The sequence below is a fragment of the Dipodomys spectabilis genome, unplaced genomic scaffold (genome assembly GCF_019054845.1).
Source record: "Dipodomys spectabilis isolate Male_0828 unplaced genomic scaffold, ASM1905484v1 ptg000095l, whole genome shotgun sequence".
NCBI classification, from domain to species: domain Eukaryota; kingdom Metazoa; phylum Chordata; class Mammalia; order Rodentia; family Heteromyidae; genus Dipodomys; species Dipodomys spectabilis.
Window position 1 is genome coordinate 29465815 of NW_024870772.1, and position 27826 is coordinate 29493640.

Consider the following 27826-nt stretch of genomic DNA (forward strand, 5'->3'; position numbering starts at 1 on the left):
ATCCTGGTCAGCTACTCAACATGAGCCAAGGGAGCTGGCAATCACTTTCTGAAACAAAAAGGAAGTCTTAGCACGCTATAGAGTCCAGGAGAAAGGAGCTCATCAATCCTGAATTGATGCTACCTTCTCTTGAATACTTCCATCCTGAAAGGCTCCCAATCACACTGAGCGGGAGCCCTTTTACACTGCTGTTCCTTGTCCCTATGTGGGAGACCAGAAAGACAGCAGGAAACAGACAGCATCTGCAGTGTGGAAACATACATGGTACAGAATTCTTGAGTTCCTATGAAGTGAGTTGAACTTAAATAGGAAGAGGTCATTATACACCAGGTAAGGATAGACATATTACGTCATATTATTCACTTTTAGAATGTAGTTCATGCTTATCATCAATATTTGATCACCAAGTGTATTACTTTAATGATATGAAAATGTAATGTTGCCATTATTCCAAGTCAAGGGTGAGAAGCGAACCAACAGTTATAGGGGAAAAAAACACAGTCCTCTATTGTATGACTGCAGAATAATTCCACCCAGAATATGAAATCTAGGAATTCATGTGATATCTGACTATATGTGTTTTTCATTCCTATAGCACATCAGCATATGAATTTTGTTCAGCACATGGTGATGGCAGTGCTACTGAAAGGTAAAATACAAATTAAGCCATAAAAATCTACGGATAGACAAGTATATAGGTAGAAGATTATGCTAATGATCATGTATACACATGCATATATTTGTATAGGAATAATCATGTACAGACACACGGACACATATGAATGCACATACACTTGCCAGGGACTGAACACTTGGACACAATTGAAGAAACACAATTAAAAGTCAGGTGGCGTGAGTGATAGAGTACATGGCAGAAAGTGAAAAACGCTGTGTTGGAACAACAGTACTGCTAGGAAGATGAAAGAAATATGTATCAGGAAGGGGCTGTCTGCCACACATGCCTTTACCACGTAGCTACATGCTAAGTGGAAATTGAATGTAATCTCATTTAGAAGCCAGCTTGGGAAACAAGTTATTGAGGCCCTTATCTCAACTAGTGATACTGATGAAGAAGCTCACAGCTGTATTCCTCCCTATCAGGAGCATAGGTAATCAGATCTTAGTCTGAGGTCACTTCCAGGCCTAAATGGAAGGAAGACCTTCCTGGAAGGATATCTAAAGCACAAAAGGACTTTGGCCACCACTCAGGTGGTAGAGCCTTTGCCTAGCTGGCAAACAGACAGTACTGGCTAATGTAAAACAGTGAAGCATTTCAACAAGCTCTTCTCACTGGGAGGTGTAAAACATTAGGGGTTACTCCTTCTGTGGGACTCCACCACAAACTCCTGTACCTAATACACCACAAACACCTCACCCTATGACACCATTCTATCTTGTATTTCTGGAATATCAACTTGAGTTACCACATCAAAGTTAGTGTGCGTCACAATAGCATCATTTGGTTTACATTTGCTTCAAATAAGTTTAAAGTTCCTTATTGGTTATCAATCCTCTGATAGTTCAAGTGCCTATCAGTTAACTTTCATGCATTCTTATAATTTCTAAAGTCCTCTTTCTTTTTGTAGTTCTATTTCTTTGTAAAAATAAGATTGATTGATGAATAAAATTTTTTTCTCAGTGTCTTGGGACTTGGTTTGTGGCTTTCCCGATGATCTTCTGAAAGAAGATTTCTTTCTTTTTTTTGGGGCGGGGGGAGTCCAGTCCTGGGGCCTGAACTCTGGGCTTGGGCACTGTCCCTCAGCTCTTCAGCTAAAGGCTAGCGCTCTACCACTTGAGCCACAGAACCACTTCCGGCTTTTTTCTTTTTGCTTATGTGGTGCTGAGGAATTGAACCCAGGGCCTCAGGCACCTTCCCAGCCCAAGAAGATTTATTTCTTTAGCTAGAAGATGAAATGTTTCTAAGTGTCTCCTCGACAAATTTGGATTGGAGTAAAAACACTGATGTTTTCTCATGGACATTTTTGTTTGAATGATCCTTCCTTGCTAGCAACGGATATGAATGTGCCTTACTTCTTGTGCTCAAGTGTATGTCACCTTATAGATTGAAGGATTTGGGTTTTACAGAAGAGTGTTTTCTGGTAGTATGTACCTGTATCTTTAAAATTTCTATTCCTGGTTTTTTTATTTGATACACTTGTCATAATTTTCTGCCCTTCTTGACATTTTTTCCAGTGTATGCTGCAGTCTGTTTTTCTTTCATAATCACAGCAGCTTGTCATCGCTTTTGGAATGTTTTCCAGTAAGAGATTTTTCCATTCCATCCTTACTGTTGAAATGGGTGTTTAGTAGACAGCATATACTGGGTCAGGGATTTTCAAATTTAATCCTCTAACAAAATCTGCATCTTTCACTGGAGAGAATAATCTATTTCACACTAAGCTTCTGATGGATCACCACAGGCATAATGCTCACATTCCCATTCGTTTCTTTTATATATCCTTGTTTCTTTTCTCTTTTCATGGGTCCTTGTTTCTGTCCTCCCTGGCCATTCCACAGCTGCCAATACTGGACTGGTTCTCTTCTTCTTTGTGTATCTCACTTAGAAATTTACGCTATATGACTGGCAATAACAAAACCGAATGAGTGACAGAAAGGATCGTACTAAAAGGCTTGATAGTCAGTCAAATATATGTAGTCCCAGTACCGACAAGCTAACTTTCAACTTGAAATTAATGCCATCATGAAGGTCTACTGTAATATTAAGGAAATGTTGTTAAATGGGGGACAGTTACACAGTCAGTACTAAACTATGTCATTTCATTTTAATCAAATTGATGACCTAACTTCATCTATCATCTGATTTTAACTACTAATATGTACACTGTCATATGAAGTAGCAATCTTCCATGAGTAGTGAAAATTGATCAGTTCAGGTATAATGTAGAGAGCTATTTCGCTGAAAATGTATGCTAAAAGCATTATCTCTGCCTATATATTCCAACACTTCCCTATCCTGAAAGATATGGCAGTAGCCCCTAATGTGGGATCTAATATTGAAATGTGAGTCAAAAACCACGGAGATTCTAAATGTATCTGTAAATACATAACATATACATTTTCACACATATTTCTAAGGCAGAATGAGGGAAAGAAATATATATGTGCATACACAAACAGATATCAAAATATTAAACAAGAGGTAGGGGGAGCAATATGGCACAGGCATGTGATCCCAGCTACTGGGAGACATAGCTAGGGATATCATGGTCTGGTGCCACACCTGGTCAGTGCAGAAAACACTACTGAAAACACTATATCAAACACAGAAGGAATGAGATTTTTGCTTCAACATGAAAAACGTTGCCAGAAATCAGATTGACCACTGTTCAAACCCCTGTACTCACCAAAGGAAGGGAACAAAATAGGGGGAGAGAGGAAAAGGGAAGGAGATGTGTGATCACCTTTTGGAGTCCCTTGAGTCTTTGACACTATATCTCAATCTTTTCACTGAGAATTCTGTGGACATCTTTCTTCCTTCTACAGAGTAAAGAGGGTAAGAGAGGAATGGGTCATGAGCAGCATCTTTTTCTAGTCAGTAGGTTAGTTACTCTTCATCCCAACTCCTTACCAATGGAGTCAAACAACCAAAGGATATTTTGGAGCCAAGTAGTGGAGATCTAAATAGGAAGATCAAAGATCACACATGAGTTCTTCTTTATCCAGAGCTAGGTCATCTTGTGAGACTGGTGGCCTAATCCTCATTATGTGGAGCTCTTCTACCATAAGACATTGGTTATCAACTCAAACCCATCGTCCATTGTTTAGAGCCCCTACAGCAGCCTGTAGTTTCTTAATCTTATGGTAGAGTTTGAAGACACCACAGATAGTGATCTTCAGGAGTTGTTGCTTAAAATCAGTGTAGAAGGGATTTGTGCTTAAGACAATACAATTGAACTGGAAGAATAATCCAGAGAAGATGACAAATCTACTATGGTAGATAAAATGAGTCCATGATGTAACTAGATCACATAAAATGAGGTCGATGATGATACAGATATATATTTATGTTCACAGATACATTTGAAATTAGAATCAAAGCATTAGATATTAATAGTCCATATCTTCATGTCTGTAAAATCAGGAATGATTCACAATGAGGAAGAGTGCTAGACCTGCATGGGGGCATAAATTCAGTTTTATTTGGAATACCTTGATATTACAAGATCTTTGACCTTGTATCTAAACCTACAGAGAGATCTGTAGTTAAGTTTCTGTAGATTACTTACTGTAGACAATACAGTATGTGCACCTAGCTTGAATTTAGTTGTAAACACCTGCATAGAAAGTTAAGTACTTACTAAACCAAGCATGTCCATTCCAAGTCTCCAAAAATCACTCCTATGGGAAAGTGCTTTACAAGTTTCAGAATAATTTATTTGTACAAAAATAAAATTACAACTGTTTCTAAGCTATGTAGTAATTTGAATCAGAATGAGCAATCTAGGAAACCATGTGATGTCTGACTATATGCATCTGTTAATCTTATGGACCCTTCCACCTATGCATTTTCAACAATACCTAGTGCTGGATCTACTAGTACAATGTGAGATATATAGTAGCCCACAGTCTATATAGAAACCTGGGTGCAGTAGCTCACACCTGTAATCCTACCTACCTGGGTGTCTAAGTTTGGGTTGAATGCGCATCTTGGGCAGTCCAGGGAGAAAAGTTCCCCAGACCCATGCTCAGTCAGGAGTTAGCACTGTAGTATGCATTTGTGAGAGTTGGATATTATATGGATTGTAGTTCCAGACCTGTGCACAGTAGAATGGTTTGCAAGACTTCATCTCAACAGAGCATGGAAACATGGTAATGCACATCTATCATCCATGGTAGACAAAGAACCCTCATTTGGGCAGACCATAGTCCATGCATGTATCAAGCAGGATGAAAGCTGCAATCTCAAAAATGTCTGGTAGAAGAGAGGGCTTGAGGCATGTCTCAGCCATAGAGTGCTTGTCTAGCAAGCACAAGTCCCAGAGCACAGCCAAAAAGAAAAACGGGGGTCTCTCAAACTCATTTCTTTGGTTACCCACAGACCATGTTCCCTCCTGTTCTCTGTCTCCCGAGTACCTGGGATTACATGTGTGAATCATGGCTGCTCAGCAAAATAGTAATACTAACATTTGTTAGTTGTCTTCCTTAAGGCTGAGTGTAGTGCCACCTATGTCTTAGGCCTTCAGGTAGTGGAGATGGGCAAGATCAAGTTCTCTGGTTGCCTAAGTAAAAATTACACATGACCTGATAATTACAAACAGGCCAGCACATGGTGTGGTACAAGTGTGTAATCCCAGTTACAGGGGAGGTGTAGGTTGGAAGACTTCATTCTGAGGCAAACATGTAACTCTACTGGAGAAATAAAGAAAAGCAAAGAGGGAAGAGGACATGGCTCAAGTGTTAGTGCACTTTCAGTAGCAAACTCAAGGGCCTGAGATCAAGCTCCAGTACTGCCAGCATCTGAAACCTAATTTAGGTGGTTTATTTCCAAAATAAGCTACCTAATATTTCCACATGATAAATATTTGAATTTACACAAAACAGCCTGATGCTGCTAGCTCATGCCTCTAATCCTAGGTACTCAGGAGGCTGAGATCTGAAGACAATGGTTTGAAGCCAAGATTGGCAGAAAAGCCTTTCAGACTCTTCCTACAGTTAACTACAAAAAAAGATGAACATTGGTCTATGCTTCAAATGGTAGGGTGTTAGCCTTGAACAAAAACTTCAGGGACAGTGCCTAGGCTTTTAGCTCCAAGACCCAGCAGCAGCACTACAAACAAAACAACTAATTCTGTGTACACTGTGCCACCAGTATTCACAGGCATACTCAGTTTTAGAGTAGTTGCAAGGAGTCAGGGCTGAGGAACATCAAACACATTATCTTAAAGCATACATTCAAGACACATTGTTTCACTGTTCCTGAAGCCCTAACGAAGCCCGGACGTCATTCCTTTTGACGTGATTTTTACATTTGTCGAGGTGGCTACTGTCTGTAGCTTGCGTTCTTGCGCAGTGAGGTGATTAAAGGACTCGGCAGAGTATGGTGGCCTTCTTCTGTTTGTGTATTTGTCTGTTTCTTAGTGCATCTCTTAGAAAGCTACTGGGTTTTCTGTGTGGAAACTTTGTTACACTGAGGCAAAAGAGAAGAAAATCTTCTTTGGAATGAGGAGGTAGCTATGAATGGAAAGCACGGAAGCCCTTAGTAGGAAGAGAATGGCAATAAAAGAGCCAGATGTGTCCCTAATCATCTGAGTTCTAGCACTATTTCAGGCCAATGTTGCAGATCCAAACCCATTGTTCCATTGGGGTGGAGCCTCTGCCTCAGGCCTGCAGCTAAAAGACTATTTGATATGTATAAAAGACAGCCAGGATGGGGGAACAGGAAGAGTTATCAGAGTGGGTGAAGAAGCAGCAAGCTCTCAGATGGAACTGAACGGCTAAGTACTGACAAACTCAAGTGAATTTGAAATGAATTTACCCTGCAAAGCCTGTCACATACTGTGTCAGATTTAAGATTTTAAAAGAATTTAGCTGGGCCCCAGTGCCTTGCACCTGTTATTCTATCTACTTAGGAGCCTGAGATCTAAGGATGGAGATTTCAGAAAATAATGCCAAGACTTTGGTTTGACTTTTGGTTTTCACAACAAAGAGCTCAAAGTAAGCTATGGCTCAAGTGAATCTTTAATCATTAAGTTTCATGCAGTTTTTTTATTAGACCAAAATACTCTTTACCACCACAAAAATCATCACTTCAAGAGAAAAGGGCATATCAGACCCCAAATAACTAATTTCCAGGTGAATGAATGAGGTCCATCAGTTTATAAAATGATGAGTAACTGATGAGAACTTTAAAAAGTACATTGCCTTACTACATATGCTTTTACAAAATAAACACTTCTTTTATAAGTTGAATCCTGGAACAGGAGGGAGAGAGTCAAGTGATAGAGCACAAGCAAGTAGCTCAAGCACAAGCAAGAGTGAGGCTCCTGGGTTTCAGGCCTTTTGGTAGTGTGCATACACACACACCAGTTAAAATTGAAAGCCTCGGGTAATATCACTCAATCAATGTTAGATAAAAATGAATGATGCACGCACACACACACACACACACACACTTACACATACACATATGTGTATATAACTTCATTTACCCACATAGCACTCAGAGACTGGGATTTGGGTTCTGCTTAAACCAGAATTCTCTTTAAAATGATAGGCTTTAAAATTATGAGTCACTGTATAGAATGTAGTTGTCTTCTTTTAAAATATAGTAGAAAGAAGAAGTCACTGAGGGAAGCATTCTTAAACCTGATGTTTTCACCCCTAGCTGGCACATAGAGATGTCAGGTACAGTTAACAAAAAAGGGAAGATTTCTGTTGGGAACCAGGAGGAGGTAACCATGGGACAGAGCAGAGGAGACATCAGCAGAAAACAATGAAGCTCTCACTTCCAAGACAGCTTGCCACTATGTGAGGCTGAGGCTAGTCTCCCAGCCTGGTCCCCTCATTACCTTAGAAGGAGCCCCTACCTCAGCACCATAGCTTCTTCACCATATTCCTTTGAGGGAAATGAAACTATGATAGATGAATGTGGAATTGGCAGAGAAAATAGGGAATCAGGCATTAAGAAGGATGTGACCTTCAGATGAAAATGGAAGTTAAATAAATGCTACTACACAAAGAGTATTAAAATACTTTAATACTCTAAACACAGTACTATTTTCTGAGATACTCATTACTAGCCTGTAAAGTGCCACATCTAATAAAAAAAGATGTGTGTGTTACTAGATTTCATGATTATAGTCATTCTAGCTAGGGTGAGATGGAATCTCAATGTCTTGATTTGCATTTCTGATATGGCTAGAGAAGTTAATGGCTATAATCAAGAAATCTAGTAATGACAAATGCTGGAGCAGAGGTGGCCAAAAGGGAACCCTATTGCATGGTTGGTGGGAGTATAAAGTTGTTCATTCACTTTGGAAAGCACTATGGAGGTTCCTCAAATGACTCCATATAGAGCTCCCCTATTACCTAGCAACCCCACTTATGGGCATTTACTCAAATGATCACAAACAAGGTCATACCAAAGCACAACCATGTTTATCGCAGCATTATTCACCATGGCTAAGATATGGAACCAACCTAGATGCCCCTCAGCATCAAGAAATGTTATATATGTACGTACGTATGTATGTATGTACATATGTATGTACGTATGTATATATACTGGAATTCTATGCCTCCATCAGAAAGAATGACATTGCCTCAAAAAATTATATTATGTGAAATAAGCCACACCCAAAGAAACATAGGTCTCATGGTTTCCTTTGTTTGCAATGACTAGTACATGTCTAGGCAAGCAGAGAAGTTCAAAGGCCATGTACACATGACCATAAAAGATGATGTTAACGGAATTGTATCTCAAGACAGTGCACAAGTATTTTTTTTCTTACTTGCTATTGTTTTCAATGTAATTATAATGCACTATGTGCTTCTTTTGTTTCTTTTGTTTGTTCTTCCCCCATGGTATCAACCCTGTATTCACTGTATTTCACCCCAATATTCTGCATTTTGAACATACATTTTTTTTTGTAATCTGGGGAGGCAGGGGATATAACAGAATGCTTAAATGGGGATGCAAGTTGACCCATTGTGATGATGAGGTGTACAGGACACTTGGTTGAAAACAAACTTGACAATGTTGGGGGAAGAGGAGTTGGGGAGGTGGGGAGGGAAGGGATGGTAAGGGAAAAACAAAGGAGGAGGTAACATTCCTTGATAGGTAATGTACTCATTCCCCTACTCATATAACTGTAACCCCTCTGTACTATATTTTTAAAAATATATATGTATATATAAATATATGTATATATATGTATATATGTATATGTATATATATATATATATATATATATATATATATATATATATATGATATTGTGGCTGGTTACCCATAACTTAAGCCAGTAATTCTAACTACTCAAGAGGCTGAGATCTGAGGATAGAGTTTCAAAGCCAGCCTGGGCAGGAAGGTCATTGAGACTCTTATCTCCAATTTAACCACCAGAAATCCAGAAGTGGGGCTATAGATCAAGGGATAGAGCGCTCATTTGATTTAAAAAACTCAGGGACACCACCTAGACCCAGAGTTCAAGCCCCATGACCGAACCTTCAAAAACATTGAGTGTGATCAATCTTTAGGCATTTCCTTGTGATTGTAAATGCACAGTCTCAATGTACTCCAAGCTCTCTGCAAATGGTCTTCCTTCCCCAGCATTCAGCATGCAGGAATTATAGGCATGCAGAATTATAACCAACTTGAAATATTGCTTTCACAGAATTAATATGTCCTATTAGAATCACATTCTAGGAAAAGGACAGGTTGGATTCCCACTGAATGAGTGTGTAAGTTTTAAAGTTTTAAAGATTAACTTGTCAGTTAGTAAATATAAATAATTTGACATGAGTAATTATAACTAATTTGAACCCTAACTGACATACGTTCTTTTGCATTTCTTTTAATCCTTTAGCAAAACTGCAGTGGAAACAAAACAAGTACCTCTAAGTGGATTAACAATTAAAATGTAAGATAAAATTTAAATTGTGTGTGTTTGTGTGTGTGTGTGTGTGTGTGTGTGTGTGTGTGTGTTTGACATGAGCAAACAGAGAACACTGCAGTGGCATCCAAGTGAACACAGATTTCCTTCAATACTGTTCAGACAGGAGATATGTAACAACTCAATTAGGTGTCTAGCACAGGCAAGGTCCAATCCCCAAAACAGTGAAGGAGAAAGAGAAAGGGAAAAGAAAAGGGAAGATGTGGAAGAAGAAGGAAAAGAAGAAAAGAAGGTGGAAGACGTGGAGGAAGGAGTAGAAGGCCAGTGCAGGAAGAGGACAAGAGGGAGGAGGGAAGAGGGGAAGCAGATATTGGTGAGAGAATCATCATTCCTACAATTTGCCACTTAGTTACGGCATGTGGACTCTCTGAGGGAGAAGATTATTTTTGAAAAACATTTCATTCTCTTTACCTGTACAAAGAGGTCTCAATTCAGTTACATTATTCAGAGGTAACAGGATGTAGGAAGAAACAGTTTTCTGAAAGCCTTCAGCAGAAAACAATGAAACTAAGACTCCTAGGAGACATTATCCCACCAAACTGCTTCTCCCATGGTGCTTCTACCACACCACGTGAGAGCCTCAATTCTACCCTCTTCAGCAGATTGGATGGAGCTCCTGCCTCACAGCTATGGTTTCTGAACCCTAACTGAGAGCAGAAAGGACAGGTTTAAGGTGATGGTGAGGAATGGAGGAATGATGAAAGAATCAGGAATCTAGGCAGATTGAGAGGGGTCATACCTCCAAAGTGCAGCTGATCGAAAGGACTAATCACTGTTGCCACTGTCCTTTGATTTGGTTGTGAACACCACAAGCGTGAGTCTTGAGTTTTCTTACTTTATCATTAATAGTTTTTTTTAATTAAAAATAACAAGTTTCAAACCAGGTGGAGGTTGAGATGTAAGTATTGTGTTTTAAAGCCAGACCTGCCTACGAAGTTCATGAGCCTCCTATCTCCAATTAACCTGCAAAGTCTGGGAAATGGAACTGTGGCTTGTATGGTAGAGCTTGAGCCTCGAGCAAAGAATTCAGAGACAGTGCCAGGGCCCTGAATTCAAGCCGTCTCTGGGAAGACATTCTCAAGAGACCAGCTCTGAGACCAGCTCCATCAAGACTGAGGAAGGGACTGAGGCTTGGGACACCTGCCTCACACAGTGGCATTACTGTGTTACAGTGAGGAACACTTGTAGCATTCAGTTTTCTGCTGGAAGTCACCTCTGCTTCCTGCATACTGATACCTTATGCTCGCTTCAATGGGATTGTCTTTCTTGAGCCAACTCAAGGACAGTCTCATATCAAATCAAGTGATAAAAGTCGAGGAGATAGGAGGTTCACACAATGACTCCTTTTATTGTTTGTTTGGTTTTGCCCCTATATATTTTTGGCCACTAGTTTGCTCGTGCATACTAGACACCTCAATGAGCTGTTACTTCTTTTCTCACTCAAGTAAGGAGACAGACTGTGGGCATTAGTGTCTCATGCCTATAATTCTAAGTACTCTTGAGATCTGAAGGTCATGGTTCAAACCTAGCCTCGGCAGGAAAGTCAAGGAAATTCTTATTTCCGGTTAACTTCCAGCCTTGATTGGAGAAGCTAAGGGAGAGCAGCCAGGCCTTAAAATCAAGCCTCAGTAGCACCAACACAAAAACACAAAAAGAAAGACATATGCCTCCCTAGCACAAAGACAAACACAGGTTTTAAGTGCAAGGATGGAAAAAGAAATTCCAAGAATGCAACCCAAATATAAGAAGATGTCAAGGTACTCCTATCTTTCAAGGACAACTTGAAGATCAGATGACATAAAAGTTACTTCATGTTGCCAAAGGACAATGTAATGATAGAAAACAAAAAGGCACCTAAGCATCAATGCACCCAATTTCATGCAACAAACACCACTGAACATAAATGAGTAGATGGACCCCAATCATTTTAGACCCTTCCTAAATCCACAAGGAAATCAAAATCTAAAATCAACAAGGAAACCTGATTTCAGTAATGACATAGAACAAATGGAAGAAGACACCTGCAGGATATTTCACTCAACACGCACAGAATAAATATCATCTAGCAACCCATGAAGCGTTTTCCAAAAGAAATAGTATGGACATAGGGGCAGTAGTGTCCTCTTTTTTCATTTTCTTTTCTTTCTCTATTAGTACTATAGAGTAATTATACAAAAGAGTTTCTTTGTAGAGTATAAAGGAAGTCTTAATAAGTACGCATAAGAAAAGATTCTATTACTGCATGTCATCATACCACAGTGGAATTCAACTAGAAATAGACAGCAAGATAAACTACAGAAAAAGTTGAAATACGTGGAGATCGAGCAAAACACTTTTGAATGATTCGTGTGTTAGTGAAGAAAGGAGGAATATGTAATCAAGTCTAGAAAATCTTGAAAATGTCTGACAATATGCTTTGTTTTCATCCTTTAGTGATATACCATTTGATCCCACAACAGGACTTGAGGAAGGAAACAGCAATGAAAGGTGAGCTCTAAATACACATACACTCTCACCTATGTGATTTATATACATAGCTATATGTATGTCAATACAGACACACAAGAAAGCATATTCAAAAGAAAAGAAAGTTATTGAGATTAAAGAACTTTATTGGAAGTATTGATGACAATGCAGGGTCTTTGTGATTTTTTCTAAGATTCTTTTGCTGTAATATCTCTATTTTAGCTGTCTGAAAAGAGAACTGTTAAGAATGCATGTTACTCCTAACTTATTGTAGTACCCAAAACAATGTGATGCTTTGATGGAAGCCTCAGCAGAGTAAGAAACTGCTCTCCAGTGGCTCCACCTATAGGATAAAACAAGGTATTACTTGCCAGGCTCTTTCTCTTTTGATAAATGAGAAAAGGCTGGATATTAGGGGATTTTTTTTTTCTTTCTGGAACTGGGGCTTGAACTCAGGGCCTGAGGCTCTGTTCTTGAGCTTCTTTTTGCTCAAGGCTAGCATTCTACTACTTGAGCCACAGTGCTACTTCCAGCTTTTTCTGTTTCTCTGGCACTGAGGAATCCAACCCAGGGTGACATGCATGCTAGGCAAGCACTCTAGCACTGAAACCACATTCTCAGCCCAGACTTTTTAACTTGAAACATGTTTCACTAAAATATCTTACCTTTAAGGTATGTTTGCAGCCTGAAACAAAATTCTGTCTAATTATATGCTGGATGTCAATGTCAAGAGATGATTATTAAAAGACACGAAATTTACTTCCCATGTTCATCCCTGATGTCTCTCATTTCATTGCTGTAAGAACTACGCTGGCCAAGCTATAATGACTTGCCCAGGATGCCAGTTGTTCCTGGAAGAACTGGCATTGGTAGACAGCTCCCTCATACCATATGTGCTTCGTTTAGTTGTTGACTTAAAGTCTTCTTTTACCATTAAGTCAGGGTAATAATTTTATGTCCAAGGAAAATATTACAAAAGAGCCAAACCTTGGTGTGTGTGTGTGTGTGTGTGTGTGTGTGTGTGTGTGTGTGTTTAAGAGGGAGAAAAGAGAGAGAGTTGTTACCACATATATTCTGGATGCGAAGGTGAAAATCTCATAAATCAGAAATGTACACACTTCAGGTATTCATGGAAACCACCTAACTGTAAAACTGCTGAAGACTGTCCTTTTACTATTTTATTAATGTCCTTTTAAATTGATAGTATAAAGGCCTTGCTTTTGGCTATACTCATACTACATGCTAGAGAAACAAAATATGATTGATTTTATGTTTACTAATTTTTTACAGCAGCTACATCAAGAAAATTGCAAATCGAATTGTGTCATCAATAGCATTCAGGTATTCAGCATACTTCAGAAATAAAACATGTACATGACATTTAGCATCACTATTTGAAGGGAAAAGCATCTGAGAAAGTCAAAACAGAACAAAACCAATTTCTACTGTCAAGATGATGAAAACTAACCTATGTGCCCCTTCATAATAGAATCCAACTTACCTTGGAAAACTGAGTTCAACTAGTCTTCAAACTTGCAAAGAAATGACATTTCACCAAGTCTATGTAATGGCATATTGCTATGTTTTTCCTACTTATAAAAATAAGTTGGGCACAGGTGGCTCATATCTGCAATCCTAGGTGAGATCTGAGGGACACCATTCAAAGCCATCCTGAGCAGGAATGTCTCTAACAAATTGCACAGAAAAGGCCAGAACTGGCACTGTGGCTCAAGTGGTAGAGTGCTAGCCTTGAGCAAAAGAAGCTCAGGGACAGTGCCTAGGATCAAAATTCAATCTCCAGGGCCAGAAAAAGAAAGAAAGACAGAGGGAAAGACAGAAGGAAGCAAGGAAGCCAGGAAGGCAGGAAGGAAGGAAAGAAGGAAAAAAGGAAGGAAGGAAGGAAAGAAGAAAAAAAGGAAGGAAGGAAGGTGACAGAGACAAAGCAACCAAGAAAGGAAGAAAGAGAGAGAGAAAGAAAGAAAGAGAGAGACAAAGTAAGGAATGAAAGAAGGAAGAAAGGAAGAAAGGAAGGAAGGAAAGAAGGAAGGAAGGAATAACACAAGACAGAACAATGAATTTTAAATTTGGATGTATAGGGTACATTCTATTAAGTCCCTTTAACATGTAATTAATTCTGGAACATGCTACTTAGGCTTCCTCTCTACATGAGAAAATGATTTTATATTGTGCTTTACACTACTAAAAATTAATAATATTTTAATTTGACTTTCTAACAATACCTTGAAACCTATTCAATTCATTCCTTGATTATATAGTAAATAATACAATCTGCTAATTTGAAGTTTGCTTAACATATGTGAGAGAAAGACTTCAAAGTACTTAAGAGTGCAATTCCATAAATATTTATGGAACTGAATTCTTTTTCCTGTGCCCATTCCTGTACGTAGAAATATATAATCACCTACTAGTTGAAAACCTCATCAATAAAAGTCTTACACTCAAAGTGGAGTTTAATAGGTTTGTGGCCTCAAGATTGCTGGACAAGCGTTCTACTACCACAATCAGTCTTCTAACCCTTCTTACTTTGGTTATTTTTGAGATAAAGTTCCACTCTTTGCTCTGACTGGCCTGGCCTTTAATCCTTGGAAGTCACCTCACTGAGCTAGCAGAAAGAACAGGCACAGATCATCACACCTGGCTTGTCTTGTTGAAATAGGCTTTGAGAATTTCTTTACTTGGGCTAGCTTTGACCTGTGATCCTCCTAAGTCTCATGAGTAGCTACCATTACAGCCGTGCAGCACCGCACCCATCCCAAGTGGTCCTTCAGGGACTTAGGTCAGTCATGCCTTCACTGAGGTTTAACTATTATATTCTGAAGCAATTACTGATACATGCATCTTGAGAAATTCTCAAAGTTAAAGCGATTACACTGACAGGCTTGTCATTTTATTTCCACTTTGTTCTAACTTGCAGTGTTATTTGGAGGTACCTATATAACATGAAGTATATTGATTTGGTGGGAATGTTATTCACTCATCAATGCTTTTGTTGGATAAAAACCAAGTCATTTTTGGACATTCCTATGTACTATCCTCCTTCCTACCACTGGCCATCATAATCTTAAATAATAACATTTTCCCATCTGACCTGGCTTTAATAATTGTGAAACTGTAAGGAAAACTCTATTTATGTCTCTATTTACTTCAGGCTCTTGGGACTATTGCTCATTTTTGTTGATCTTGCATTGATGGTTACGGATATTGCAGTCACTTCAAGCAAGCTTTATATTCCTTTGGAATATAGAAGCATCTCCTTTGTGATTGCTCTCTATTTTCTTGTGGACATTCTTCTTCAAGTCTATGTAAAAGGGTAAGTTTTATTCTTTTCTTGAGCCTAAATCCAAATTGTGCTCTTATAACCCTACGCTGTTTCTTCAACCAAGTAGCTCAGGCCCACTCTTCCCCTTAACTGTGTTCTGTAAACTCCTATTAAACTCCTTGCTTTAACACTAAAAATATTAAAAATACTACAGTAATTAGCAGGTCCACCCAACCAAATGTGCACCTTTTCAACATTATTCTTGGAGTCATGGTCCAAATCCAAGTTCTCATTGACCAGCTTTAATCTGGTTTATATTGCAACAGACTCTCCCCTGGTCTATTTTAGAAAGTACCCAACAGTTAAAGCTTAAAGGATTTTGAAAGGGGCTAAGAAATTAATTAATGTGTCAACATGTACACTAAGCAGGAGGAACATGTATGTGAGGTCTCTTTATTCGTAACTTCATTGTGACTTGAATTTCCACTAAGATTTGATGGTATATGAAATACTAGATACTAGATCCTGCATAATCCCAAATTCATTAAAAGGCAAACTTTTGAAACCATCTAGAGGTGATCTGGGGAATGCTTATCTCATTAGTGAGATGTGGTATAGCAGGACAGTAATTGCTTTTTCCCTTTCCTGCTTGCTGGATTTCTGAGAAGGTGGGGATGTGAGACAAGCCTTAGAGATAGGCTGCTGTGGGAGTCAGGGACTGGACCTCCTAGCCTTCCTTTCTCCAGATCTTTTCAGAAGGCAGTTTGTGTTCTTTCCCTGACGACTTGTTCTCCTTATGCTTTTGAGCTAAGGAAAGTGATTCAGTGCCAGGATAGTCAGAGCCTGCAAAAGGCTGCCCCAAAGTGAGAGGATGCTTTCCCTGGAGGACTATGCTCACCTGTGCAGGAGCCAGTCTTGGAAAGGAGCATGTGGCAGATGCAAGTCTGTCTTTCTTCCAGTAGCCCTTCGGAATGCAGGATGGGTGCAAGGCCAGATCATGAGTTCACAAGAGCCGCTCCTACCCCTCTCATAAGCTCCTCATATACTCAGAGCCTACTGCTCTAAGGATATTATGAGGAACTGAGCTCAACAGAAATGTACACTTGCACTTTTCTTCTCCCAACTACATAGGGGAAGGCAGTGCATGTCTCTTGTCCAGTACTGTGGGTAGATCACTTACTAAGTTTCAATTGCCATATTCTAGGCAAGTGTGTAATAAATACAAATTTACTACTTGAAAACTTTCCACAAATATTATATTTTACCATCATCTAATCTAGACAATGCATTTAAAGAATCTAGTAGAGTACCGATTTTAATGAAGTGGAATCCAGGAAATTTTTTGTTCCTAAGATTTTCCTTTATCCTCTTGGAGAAGATAACCATTTTTATTCTCTTTTACAGGAACAAGCATTATTTTTCTGACATACTTAACATCTTAGATGCCATCATCATAGGAATCATTCTACTTATCGATGTCACATACATATTCTTTTATGCTGGATTTTTTAAAGATATTCAAAGGTAGGGAACATAACTGCCAGCTTTCCTTTCTTAAATTTGGTTTCTTTATTTTTATTTTTCTTGTCTTTAATTCTGTATATTGAACAGTTTACTGCTTAAATTCGGTACTTAATAATCTCTTTGAAATGAAATATTTAGAGATGGTACATAGATTGAATGGTAGAGGCCTGCTTAGCAAGTGTGAGGACCTGAGTTCAAATGACAGTACCACAAAACATGAAAAAAAAGGAAAATGTTGTTACATTTTCATACCCTGGGAAACCTAAGGATGACAGCATTTAGTTTACGGCCAGGAAAAGATGTATTCACTAAAGTACCTTCACTTGGATACTGAAGATGGAGCATCATTTTGAAACTCTCCCAAAATTCCCCTTTGTGTTTCAACTACAAACTCATTACTCTTGAAGCTCTACCAATCTGAGCATTTCCATAATCATGAGTGTATTGACATGAACATGTGTAAAGTTTGAGTGACTCCAGTCCTAATTCTCTAAAAAGTAGGAACTGGAAACCAGGAGAGTGACATATACGGCAACCCAAAGTATGAATTTTGCAGTGTGATTCTGGTTAAAAATGAAGAATTTTAAGGCAAAGTTAAAGCAGGAAGGTATTAGATAGTGAAATTTTAGTGGATGAGGGGTTGATGTCTGTCTGCCTGTCTCTCTGTCTCTGTCACTGTCTCTCTAGAAATGAGATAGAAAAGTACAAATGTATATTTGTAGATTGATGTTAGGGGTCTTTTAGCTGTATCAGTAGAAGTCAAAGAAGTAGATTCCTTTTTACCTTACTTTCCCAGAGCTCCAATGTGATCCCCAAGTAAATATGTAATGTGATAGGCTTGAGAGCTTGAAAATAACCTCAGTCATTAGGGTTCTCCAATGGGCCACCTCAACATCACTTGTTGTCATGCAAGAAAACACTCTGGGCTCCACCCTTGGCCACTGGGACTTGCAACCTGTGGTTTAACCACTCCTCCCAGATGACTCTTGTTTGTACATGTCCACACCAGCCAATATGCTCGGGAACTATCTCAGTCTGTTGCCTGCCTGATATGCATGGAGTAGCTGTAGGGAAGCTACTGATGTTACTGAAGGAGAAACACAAGTATACAAGAAACTAGTTCATTTGGGGGGAAAAATAAAATGTGCTCATCTTAAACTCGTATATTTAGTCTACAAATTCCAATGGGTTTATTACTGTTTCTCTAGATTGTAATTTCTCAACTTGAGTATATTTGTATTTTAGACAAGACAAATGTTTACTGCGGCAACGGACGGGAGGGAAAAAATTCTCAAAATCTTCCTCAATTTCCATTAGCAGCATTCCTAGATCTGATTAGCATCTGCATCCACTTGGTTGTAACAACTAAAAGTATGTCCACATGTTACCAAATGTCCTCTGGGCATAGGAGTAGAGCTGACTTGTAGAGCACTAGTGTAGCCTGCGAAAGCCATGGTGTGGATGAATAGCAACACATAAAGACATAAGTATTTAACTTCCACATGGAGGAACTCTTCTATTTCTGAACTAAAAAGGAATCTTTTCAACTTTATCTATAAATTTATTTAGAATGTCTGTGTTCTTTCGACTACTGAGGCTTGTAACACTTATGCGAATATTCCATCTTGCCAATCAGAAAAGACATCTAGAAAGAGTAATCAGAAGACTGGTAAGTGGGCAGATCATGGTTTCTTCCTATACACGTAAGACTTTTCCATAGCAATATAAAAATTTTTCTGGTTATATTTCTGTTTTTACAGATTAATCATTTTTGTTTTAATTACCAGGTGTCTGGTAACAAGCGTCGATATGAAAAGGATGGATTTGATCTAGATCTCACCTATATCACTGGTTTGTGAAACTTTAACTGTTGATTTACTTATATTAATTATATTACTGGTTTTTGAAGTTTAACACATGGTTGATTTACATTCATTTCACATTTTAATTAGCAGTAATTATATTCTTTTTGAAAGTTGTCCCAAACTACAATATTTATATCTAAGCCCTGTTGGTTTGTGCTTTTGGTTTTTGATTTGTTGCTTTTTTTTTTTTTTTTTTTGGTGGTACTGGGTAGTGAACTCAGAGCCTTGTGCTTGCCAGAAAGGTACTCTACCACTCAGGACACACTACTAGTAATGGTTATTGCTGTATGTCCCAGCTTTTCTAAGCAAAATTCTTCTACTCCTATGCCATTAATTGAGATGAAGTCTGCAACGTTCTCCTGATTTTTGCCTCCCAAGTAGTTGAACTTTCAAGCCTCAGCCAACATGCCTACACTTTTTCCATTCACTATATGCCCTTCTTGTGCTTTCTCTTCCTTTCTTTGCCTTTTTCTTTCTTTCTCTCTCACTCTCTCTCTTCCTTCCTTTCTTTCTTTACTTCTCTCCTTCCTTCCTTCCCATTCTCTTTCTAAATAGTCTTTCTCTATGATGACACAGACTACTGTGTTAGGGTAATATATCGGTAAGTTACCTCTGGACACAAAAATCTCATGCATTTCTAAACAAGACTACTTGGTGTCTACAGAAGAGGTGGCACAGATGTTTCAGGTGGCTTCATTGGCATTTCATTTAGAATTTCTTCCATTTCAAGCATCCAATAGAGGCCTTGTCTTCTCATATCCTAGAGAATGCGGTCACTACTCATCAGCTCAGGTTTGCTGAGCTAAGAGGGCTACAAAGCACTAAGCACCAGTTGACCCCAAGGATTAACGGGCCAGCTTTAACTTCTATTCTATTGCATAATTGAATACATCATCTAGTTTATGTCAGCTTTTATCCTCAAAATTCTTTTTGTCTTCAAGAAAAGAATTTGGGTAGATGTAGATTAATTTCTGTGATATTTTCCATCTATAATGACATTCATATTAGTGATTCTTTTGATTTCCAGAACGGCTAATTGCTATGTCGTTTCCATCCTCTGGGAAACACTCATTCTATAGGAATCCCATGGAGGTAAGCCTATTCATGCAACAAGTACAGAACACTATGAACTCAAGAGCTTAGTGTTGACCCAGGCGGGGCAGTATTCTGCAAGCTTATTCTTTCAGCTGAAAAATCATACTAGCTAGCACGGGTACCAACTTGCTTTTGCTTATGCAAACCACTGCCAATCTACTGATTGGTAAGAGTAGGCCTTTATTTCACTCAAGATACGGGGTTTGTAAATATGAATTGGAGTTCATGGAGTGGTTCAAATGATTAGGTACAGGATTGGCTACTTTGCTGGGCTTATCTCTGAGCCTAGCTGGCCATCTGAGGACTAGCTAATCTGATATGGCTTAGCTAGGTGCCTCCTAGGATGTCTCTTCTCCCAGGCAGTTAGGTCAGCTGAAGTGGTCTCAGGAACAGCAAGCAAATGAATGGAATTACGTCAAGGCTAAGGCTTGAAGTGAACATTGTGTGGCCTTGAATTCCTTCTATTACACAAAAGGAATGACAAAACCAGTCCAGAATCAAGAGCAGAGAATAGACTCCATTCCAGATGAGAGGAACTATGGCCATGTATGTGGTCTTTTGGGGAGAAGGAAAAAAAAGTATAAAAATTTATGTTCTTACACATAAAGTCCCCTAAATTTTTATAAGGGAAATCTGCTTCAAAGTCTCTAGATGACTAAGCTAATTTTAACAAAATGAAGCTACTTACTATGAAATTAGATAAATTTTGGCTTAGGAAATATGTATGTATGTATACTTCTGTAATTCACCCTGTTCTCCCTTAATAAAATGTAACCACAGATCTGTATGTGGATGCATATACATAAATACATTCGATTGTCACTTCATGACAGGAAATGTTCTGTTGGGTGAAAACTCGCTGAGTGAACAACAATGTATGTAGTTAAAGAAAGCTAGAGGACTTCTCAGCAGCCTCATCATATAAGACTACTGGTGTATAAGCTGTCCACCCGTTATCCAAAATTAGCCTCAGGACTAAATGGTCCTTTCCCAACATAAGACCTCAACACAAGACAAAATGGGCAAGCACCTTCATCATCAGAAAAATGCAAGTCCAAACCACAAGGAGATCACACTGCAATATCCCCAAAATACTGGCAGTTTTCAAATACATAGGGATACCACAAACTAGCAAGGATTTTGAGAAAGGAGATCCCTGGCATGTTCTTGGTGGGAAAATCAATTAGCACAGCCATTGTAGAAGATAATGTGGGGGTTCTTCCAGAAAAAGAGAAATACAATGATCCTATGATCCAGTAATACTACGACTGGGCATTGATGTGAAATAAAGACTTCAGTATATGCCACAGACACAGGCACCCCTGGTTAATAGCGGCACTATTCAGGACTGAATAACCAAGAGATGAAAACAACCTCCTAAGTGTCCATTCACAGATGAATGGATAAAGGAAGTGTGGCACATATACAGGAGAGAGTATTGTTCACTCATAAAACAATGAAATATTGCTTTTGTTAACAACCCAGAAGTTCTCTGTTAAGTAAAATAAGCCTACAGGCTAGAATGTAGTATGTGGAATATAAAAGTATTGATCTCAAAGAAATTGAGAATAGAATAGGGACTACCAAAACCTGGGGAAGGTCAAAGGGAGAAAGGTTGGAGGAAGGTTAATCAATGAGTGAGAAACTGCAGTAAAATAAGAGTCAACTGACTGCTGAGCTGTTGCACAGCGGGGTGATTACAAGAACAGCATTTTATGATCTATTTCAAAAATTAACAATAAAGGATTTGATATTATATGAATACTTCACACAATACTTGTATTTAACCTGATTTAAATACATATATGGGTATCTATGTACGTATACACACACACACACACACACACACACACACATATGTATACCAGCTCTGTGTGACTCAGAATCTCATGTGGTACTTATAAATATGCACAACTTTTATGCTTACATATGTATCAATACAGAACAAAATGTATTAAAATGAAAATCATCATTATTTAATAATGTAGAATATGTATGCTTATATAACTCAACTTATTTTGAAGTATACTCAAACTGCACTCATCTTAAATATATCTGTCAATGCAATTATGGATAAGCACGTGCAACCAACACCTCTATCAAACTGTTCAGTATTTTTGGTACATTCTAGTCACTACCCAAACCCTCAACAAAGTTTGTTATTACCACAGATGAGTTTAATCATTCTTGAATTTCTCATAGTAGAATCATATAATACCTGCTTTGTAACTGACTTCCTAGGTGCAAAATGAATTCTGTCAGATTTATTCAATAGTTTTGTGCCCTGGTTATTCTTTTAAAAACAGAATTAATATTAATTGCTCTATGGATAATCTGTGCACAGCAATTATATAGTTATATACTGCTCCAAGAGTCAGCAAACTCATTCTATTCTGAAAATCCACTTGACAGAAAGGAGAACCTACAAACAAAAAAGTAAAGCTGAAGGAAGAGATGCAAATTTGGCAGCTAAAAGTTTTTGGCTGGTAACATAGAGCTCACAACTTTAAATATAGGAGTTTGAAAATATTTATGCTATACATTGTGCTGTGGGTTGATCTGTGCATAATAAACAGCACACTCATTGTCAAAGCAGCATATTCAACAATACTTAATTCACTTCCCATCTTTCTGGGTAAAGCATTCTGTGATCAGTGATATTGTGTTGTCAATAGGTTGAAGTGAAAACTGAATTAATTACCACCTGCCTAACATGGGGCCAATAATGTTTTAGGATTGGGCCCAAGTTCATTTCTCATGTGAGTCAAAACAAAGACATTATTCTTCCTGGAATGAGCTCTAGACTATTGCTTTCTCTCAGTTATCCACTACTTATCTACTTGGGCTATTGACAAATATCCTGATAGATCACTGATCCTTTTATGACTTGTAATCAAAGAATCTAAAAATAATCTATCTTCATAAACATCTATAAACCATGAACCACCCAAAGCTTACATCCACTGACTGAATTAAGAGTTAAGTCTTTCACGTTTGCCAGAGTGGAGTCTCAAAGCTAAGCTATTTTGTGCAGTTCCCAGGCAGACTGGAACATAGGACACAGAGCTGCTTCAGTAGTCCATGTTCAATGACTACAGCATATCCTTGTTATGGAATGACTAGCTAAGCAATCTCTAGTAAACAATTTCAAGTCAAGGTCCACTCAAGTGCACCTTCATCTCTGCACATTCTTAACTCCTGAAGTGGTTAAGCAGGCCACATGTTCCTTAGGATCCTTCAAAGGGAGGAAGTTTTCAAGATTGTATTTTGAACAACACTGAACAGATAAGGCAGAGAGGGTCAAAGTGCAGATGTGTGGGACCCACTCACAGTTACTGGAGAAACAACAAAATGAGGGCATATTAATAACTTTGGCCACTACTGTTTTCATGCAAGCACACAATATACCTTGGTCTCTAAGTCAAGGTAAAGTTTCTTTTGCAGGGAAATAAACTGTTGGGCACCCAACCCCTCTACTTTGCATCTATGTTCTTCATCTGAGCCAAGCTCTTCTGCAGTCAATTCACAGTCACCCAGGGCTCCAGCAAGAACAGGATTCACAATAATCAACTTGTGACAAAAGGCATCTCACACAATGCCTTCTTGTCATCTTGAAGACAACAACAGAGAGCTATAGACCACTGGCCAGGCCTCCAGGCTGAGCTAATTGTCAATCAGGCCCAGACTTGGGATCCATTTTACATGCCTACCTTTCTACCTCCAATACCTTTCTGCTTAATCTGAAGGCCTATCTGTAGATGGCTAGGATGTAGAAGCCATGAAAGCATAGCTGCCATGTGAAAACATTTCCTTTCTTGGCCCCTCAAAACAAGGGGAAAGCTACTATGAGCTCTAAGTGGGCAGAAAGAAGCCTCTGGCAAATTGAAGAAGACCGGGAGGTTAAGGCCGTCACAAAAAGGCTTTCCAAGAGTAGACAGCAGATTTTCCTAGTATCTCTAAATAGTTGTATAAAGGAGTTACATTCAACAAAACAGTTTATGAATATATTTCTCTTTTTTAGGAGGTGACTCGATTCTTGGAAAGCAGACATGCTGAACATTATTTTGTATACAACCTTTGTAGTATGTACATGACTTAATATTTTTGGTACTATAGATAGAAAACATGTAAGAAAATGACTTCTTCAATGTTTCATCTCATTGTAAATATTTAGTGGTGGGGAGTTAGATCAGAAATCTCTATTTTGTGCTGGTCCTCTCTGGTAGGAAAAGATAGCTTGGTGGCACATTGTACCCTAAGGGGGAGACAGGCCAGTGAGAGCAAAGATGCAGAGTTGGCGATGAAGCATTCAGGAAAGTCCTGCTCAGGCTCTTAGGCTTATGCAGGTGTTCCTGTGTTTGGTGCCACGTTGTGCTGAATACAATTCAGCAGGTATGTTCTCTGACTTACCAGAAGTGGGTGGTGATGAGAACAAAGCACTTGATGAGAAAAGACAAAAACAAAGACAAAAAGTCAAAGACAGAGTATACACCCAGTTTCTAGTGATGTCTGTCTGCATTTTGTTTACTCCTGTCTATACATTAAATCCTGCCTATACATTAATGACCGTAATCAGGGACTGAGCATTTAGACAGTGCCGTTGACCTCTGCTTCATGGTACACAAGTACCATAATAGAATGAGCAGGCTGCTGGGATGTTAAAAGTGAGGACTATGAAACAACAAATTGAGTTGAGATTACCTAAGGTGAAAAAGCCACTTACTATCCTAGAATCTGTCCTTAAAGCCCTTTCCTTTGCTCTTTGCTCCACTGGCCTGCCTGCCTCCCTCTTTAGGGAACATTGTGCTGTTGATCTTAAGAATCTACATGACTTAGGAGATGGGAAAGTGTGAGAAAAATGAGAGAAGGGATAACGGGTTTGACAAGAAATGTACTCTCTACTTATTTATAACCATAAGTGCTCTGCACATTAACTTGACAATAAAATTAAATTTAAAAGTATCATTTTAGAACAACTGGAGCCTCCCAGATAGCTTTTGAAGCTACATAAGAAATTCCTTATGGAAAATTTAAACTTCATGCCTCACTTTTATCTCATTAAGCATAGAGCTCTGACACATACATCATTTCTTCCAGGCGAACGATCTTATGACCCAAAGTATTTTCATCATCGAATGCATAGAATAATGATAGATGATCACAATGTTCCCTCTCTCGAGTAAGTTTTATGCCACACTGATTGCCAGAAAAGCACTACATTCGTTGGGCTTAAATTGGGGGAATGAGTTTTAATTAAATAAAATTCTTTCTTAAACCAGAGAGATGATTTTATTTTCAAAAGAAGTCATTGCCTGGCTATCCAAGGATCCTCAGAACATCATTGTGATTCACTGCAAAGGAGGAAAAGGTAACAATGTTTTCCTTTCTGTTTCCATTTGCTAAAAATAATTGAAAATAAATATTGAAGGACTAGCAGAGACGCATACTGGAATTCTTCAAATAAGAAATTCCTGTAGATTAATAGTTGCTAACATTTTAATAGTGATTTGAATGCCGAAAGAAGGAAAGAAGGATAAAAGCAAACTAGAGAAGGGGAAAGTAGAAGAAAGGAAGAAAGGAACAAGCACTAAGGAAGGCTGAGTGTATTTTCCCTTAAATTACCCATGATCTGAGTTTCTTCCCTTTGGGTTTTCCAGTTTATATCTGTCAAATATACATTGGGGAATAGCTGAATCTTGAAGCTAGCTAACAAATGCATTCTCTCCTTGGGCCCTTAAGTTCCTCTTCCCTGTTAACTAGAGACATTGAGCATTGTTTCATACACTTGTTAGCCACTTGCCTGTTTCCTTTTCAGAAATGTCTTTCCAAATCCTCTGTCCTACCCTACCTCCTACCTCCTTTTCATTCTTGGGACTTCCGGGTGATTTGGTTGCCATTACTACAGCTGGAGCACAGGGCCTCATACTTCCTAGGACACTCTACTACTGGAGCCTCACACACCCCTAATCCCTTTTTGCTTTAGTTATTATTCACCTAAGGGCTCACTTTTCATGCTGCCTCCAGGAACGCCTAGTCTGTGCACCTCCCACTTTACATTTTTCACATACATAGGTGGGATAATGGACATACTCTGTGATGCACAACTTTTGACTTGAGATGAAATCTTGCGAATGTTTTTGCCTGACCTTGAATGACAGTCCTCCCCATTGCCATACCTGAAGAGCTAGGATTAAAGTGTGAGTCACCTTGCCTGGCTTTCAGTTTGTTGTCTTTTGTTTTGTTTTGTTTTGTTTGAGACAGGATTTCCCTATATAGGCCAGGACAGTCTCAAACTTCCAGTTGTTAATAATTTTTTTATCAATGTCTTAAGTGAAATTGGCTGTAATTCTTCCTTTCTCACATTTCTCTTTTTCACTTTCAACTTCATAAGACCATGTTTTTCCTGTTAATACTCTGGGTGAATCTGTGTAACAGTATTATTCTTTCTCAAAGCTATGAGAGTTCAGTCTTAGCCATGCACTGGTGGCAAAATAACTGTAACTTATACAACCTGCTGAGTAACTAGGATTAGAGGTATGAGCCACCAGTATCTGTGGTAAAATCCCTTTTTTTTGTGTGTGTGTGTGTGTTCGGTCGTGGGGCCTGAACTCTGGGCCTGGACGCTGTCCCTCAGCTCTTCAGCTCAAGGCTAGCGCACTACAACTTGAGCCACAGCGCCACTTCTGGCTTTTTTCTTTTTGCTTATGTGGTGCTGAGGAATCGAACCCAGGGCCTCAGGCATGCAAGGCAAGCGCTCTACCTCTGAGCTACATTCCCAGCCCTTTGTTAAAACTCTTAAATATAATAATAGCTATGAACCCCCACCACACACACACACACACACACACACACACACACACTATTTCCTACACCCAAAATTCCAAACAAAATAATCTATTTTATAAGTTACATTGTAACTTATAAGGCCTATAAGAGTTACAACAGCCAGGCAGTGGTGGCTCACACCTGTAATCCCAGCTACTAAGGAGGCTGAGATCTGAGGATCACAGTTCAAATCCAGCCTGAGCAGGAAAGTCTATTAGACTCATCTCCAATTCACTACCAGATAACCGGAAGTGGCACTGTGGCTCAAGTGGCAGAGTGCTTGCCTTGAGCTGAAGAGCACAGGGACAGCGCTCAGGACTAGAGTTTAGGCCTTATGACCGACAAAAACAAAAACAAAAAAATAACACAAAGCAAATCTATTCTTAGTGTTTTGAAGAACAACCTCCATACTGTTTTCCACAGCGGATGGACTAATTTAAATCCCACCAACAGGATACCAAAGTTACTTCTTGCCTTTCCCCTCCATCCTTGCCAGACTTTGCATGCTTGCTCATCTGATTTGGTTGATGCAACCTTAGTGCAGATTTTATTTATATTATCTTTATGGCTAACGAACTTGCAAACTTCATTTATCTAATGGCCATTTTTACTTCTGAGAACTGTCTCAGTCTGAGTCTCACTTGACATTTAAGATATTTTGTTTTTGACTATATATACATCCCAGCCAGGTATACTGGTGGCTCATTCGTATAACTTTAACTACTCAAGGAAGGTGAGATTTGTGGCTCATGGTGCAGTAGCAACCAAGGCAACAAATGCATGAGACAGTTGCCTCCAGTTAACAAGCAAAAAGCAAGAAGTGGAGGTATGACTGAAGTGGTAGAACATCTTCTCTGAACAGAAGCATTCAATGAAGTTCATGAGTTGCAGCCCCTATACCAGCGTGAGTGAGTGCCACATGTCTCTGAAACTGATAGAACCTCAGTTTTTCTTCCTAATGCCAACATACATTCCTCACAGACCTATAAAGATTATGTGGTCTATGACTCAGTAGGTAAGTGTTAGCTGTTTTCTCTAGGGACTGATATTTATATTTGTTACTATAATTATATCAAGCAATCAAATACTATATCAATCTGAACAGAATGAATTTTAATGTCATGAAGACCAAGTTG

General features: G+C 38.8%; 1 protein-coding gene and 1 pseudogene across 1 annotated transcript in view; both read left to right on the forward strand.

Annotated features, from left to right (window-relative positions):
- Positions 1 to 12126, forward strand: part of LOC122112649 — a 63063-nt pseudogene extending 50937 nt beyond the window's left edge.
- Positions 12127 to 12180: 54 nt separating this feature from the next.
- The window catches only part of LOC122112650 (phosphatidylinositol 3,4,5-trisphosphate 3-phosphatase TPTE2-like), a 35821-nt gene continuing 20175 nt past the window's right edge, over positions 12181 to 27826 (forward strand). Inside the window, exons 1-10 of the mRNA XM_042685508.1 lie at positions 12181 to 12254; positions 13395 to 13442; positions 15271 to 15432; positions 16786 to 16905; positions 18475 to 18574; positions 18693 to 18756; positions 19798 to 19862; positions 23887 to 23947; positions 24963 to 25044; positions 25145 to 25233. Of these exons, the coding sequence (XP_042541442.1) occupies positions 12181 to 12254; positions 13395 to 13442; positions 15271 to 15432; positions 16786 to 16905; positions 18475 to 18574; positions 18693 to 18756; positions 19798 to 19862; positions 23887 to 23947; positions 24963 to 25044; positions 25145 to 25233 (865 nt within the window). The remainder of the gene's footprint in view (positions 12255 to 13394; positions 13443 to 15270; positions 15433 to 16785; positions 16906 to 18474; positions 18575 to 18692; positions 18757 to 19797; positions 19863 to 23886; positions 23948 to 24962; positions 25045 to 25144; positions 25234 to 27826) is intronic.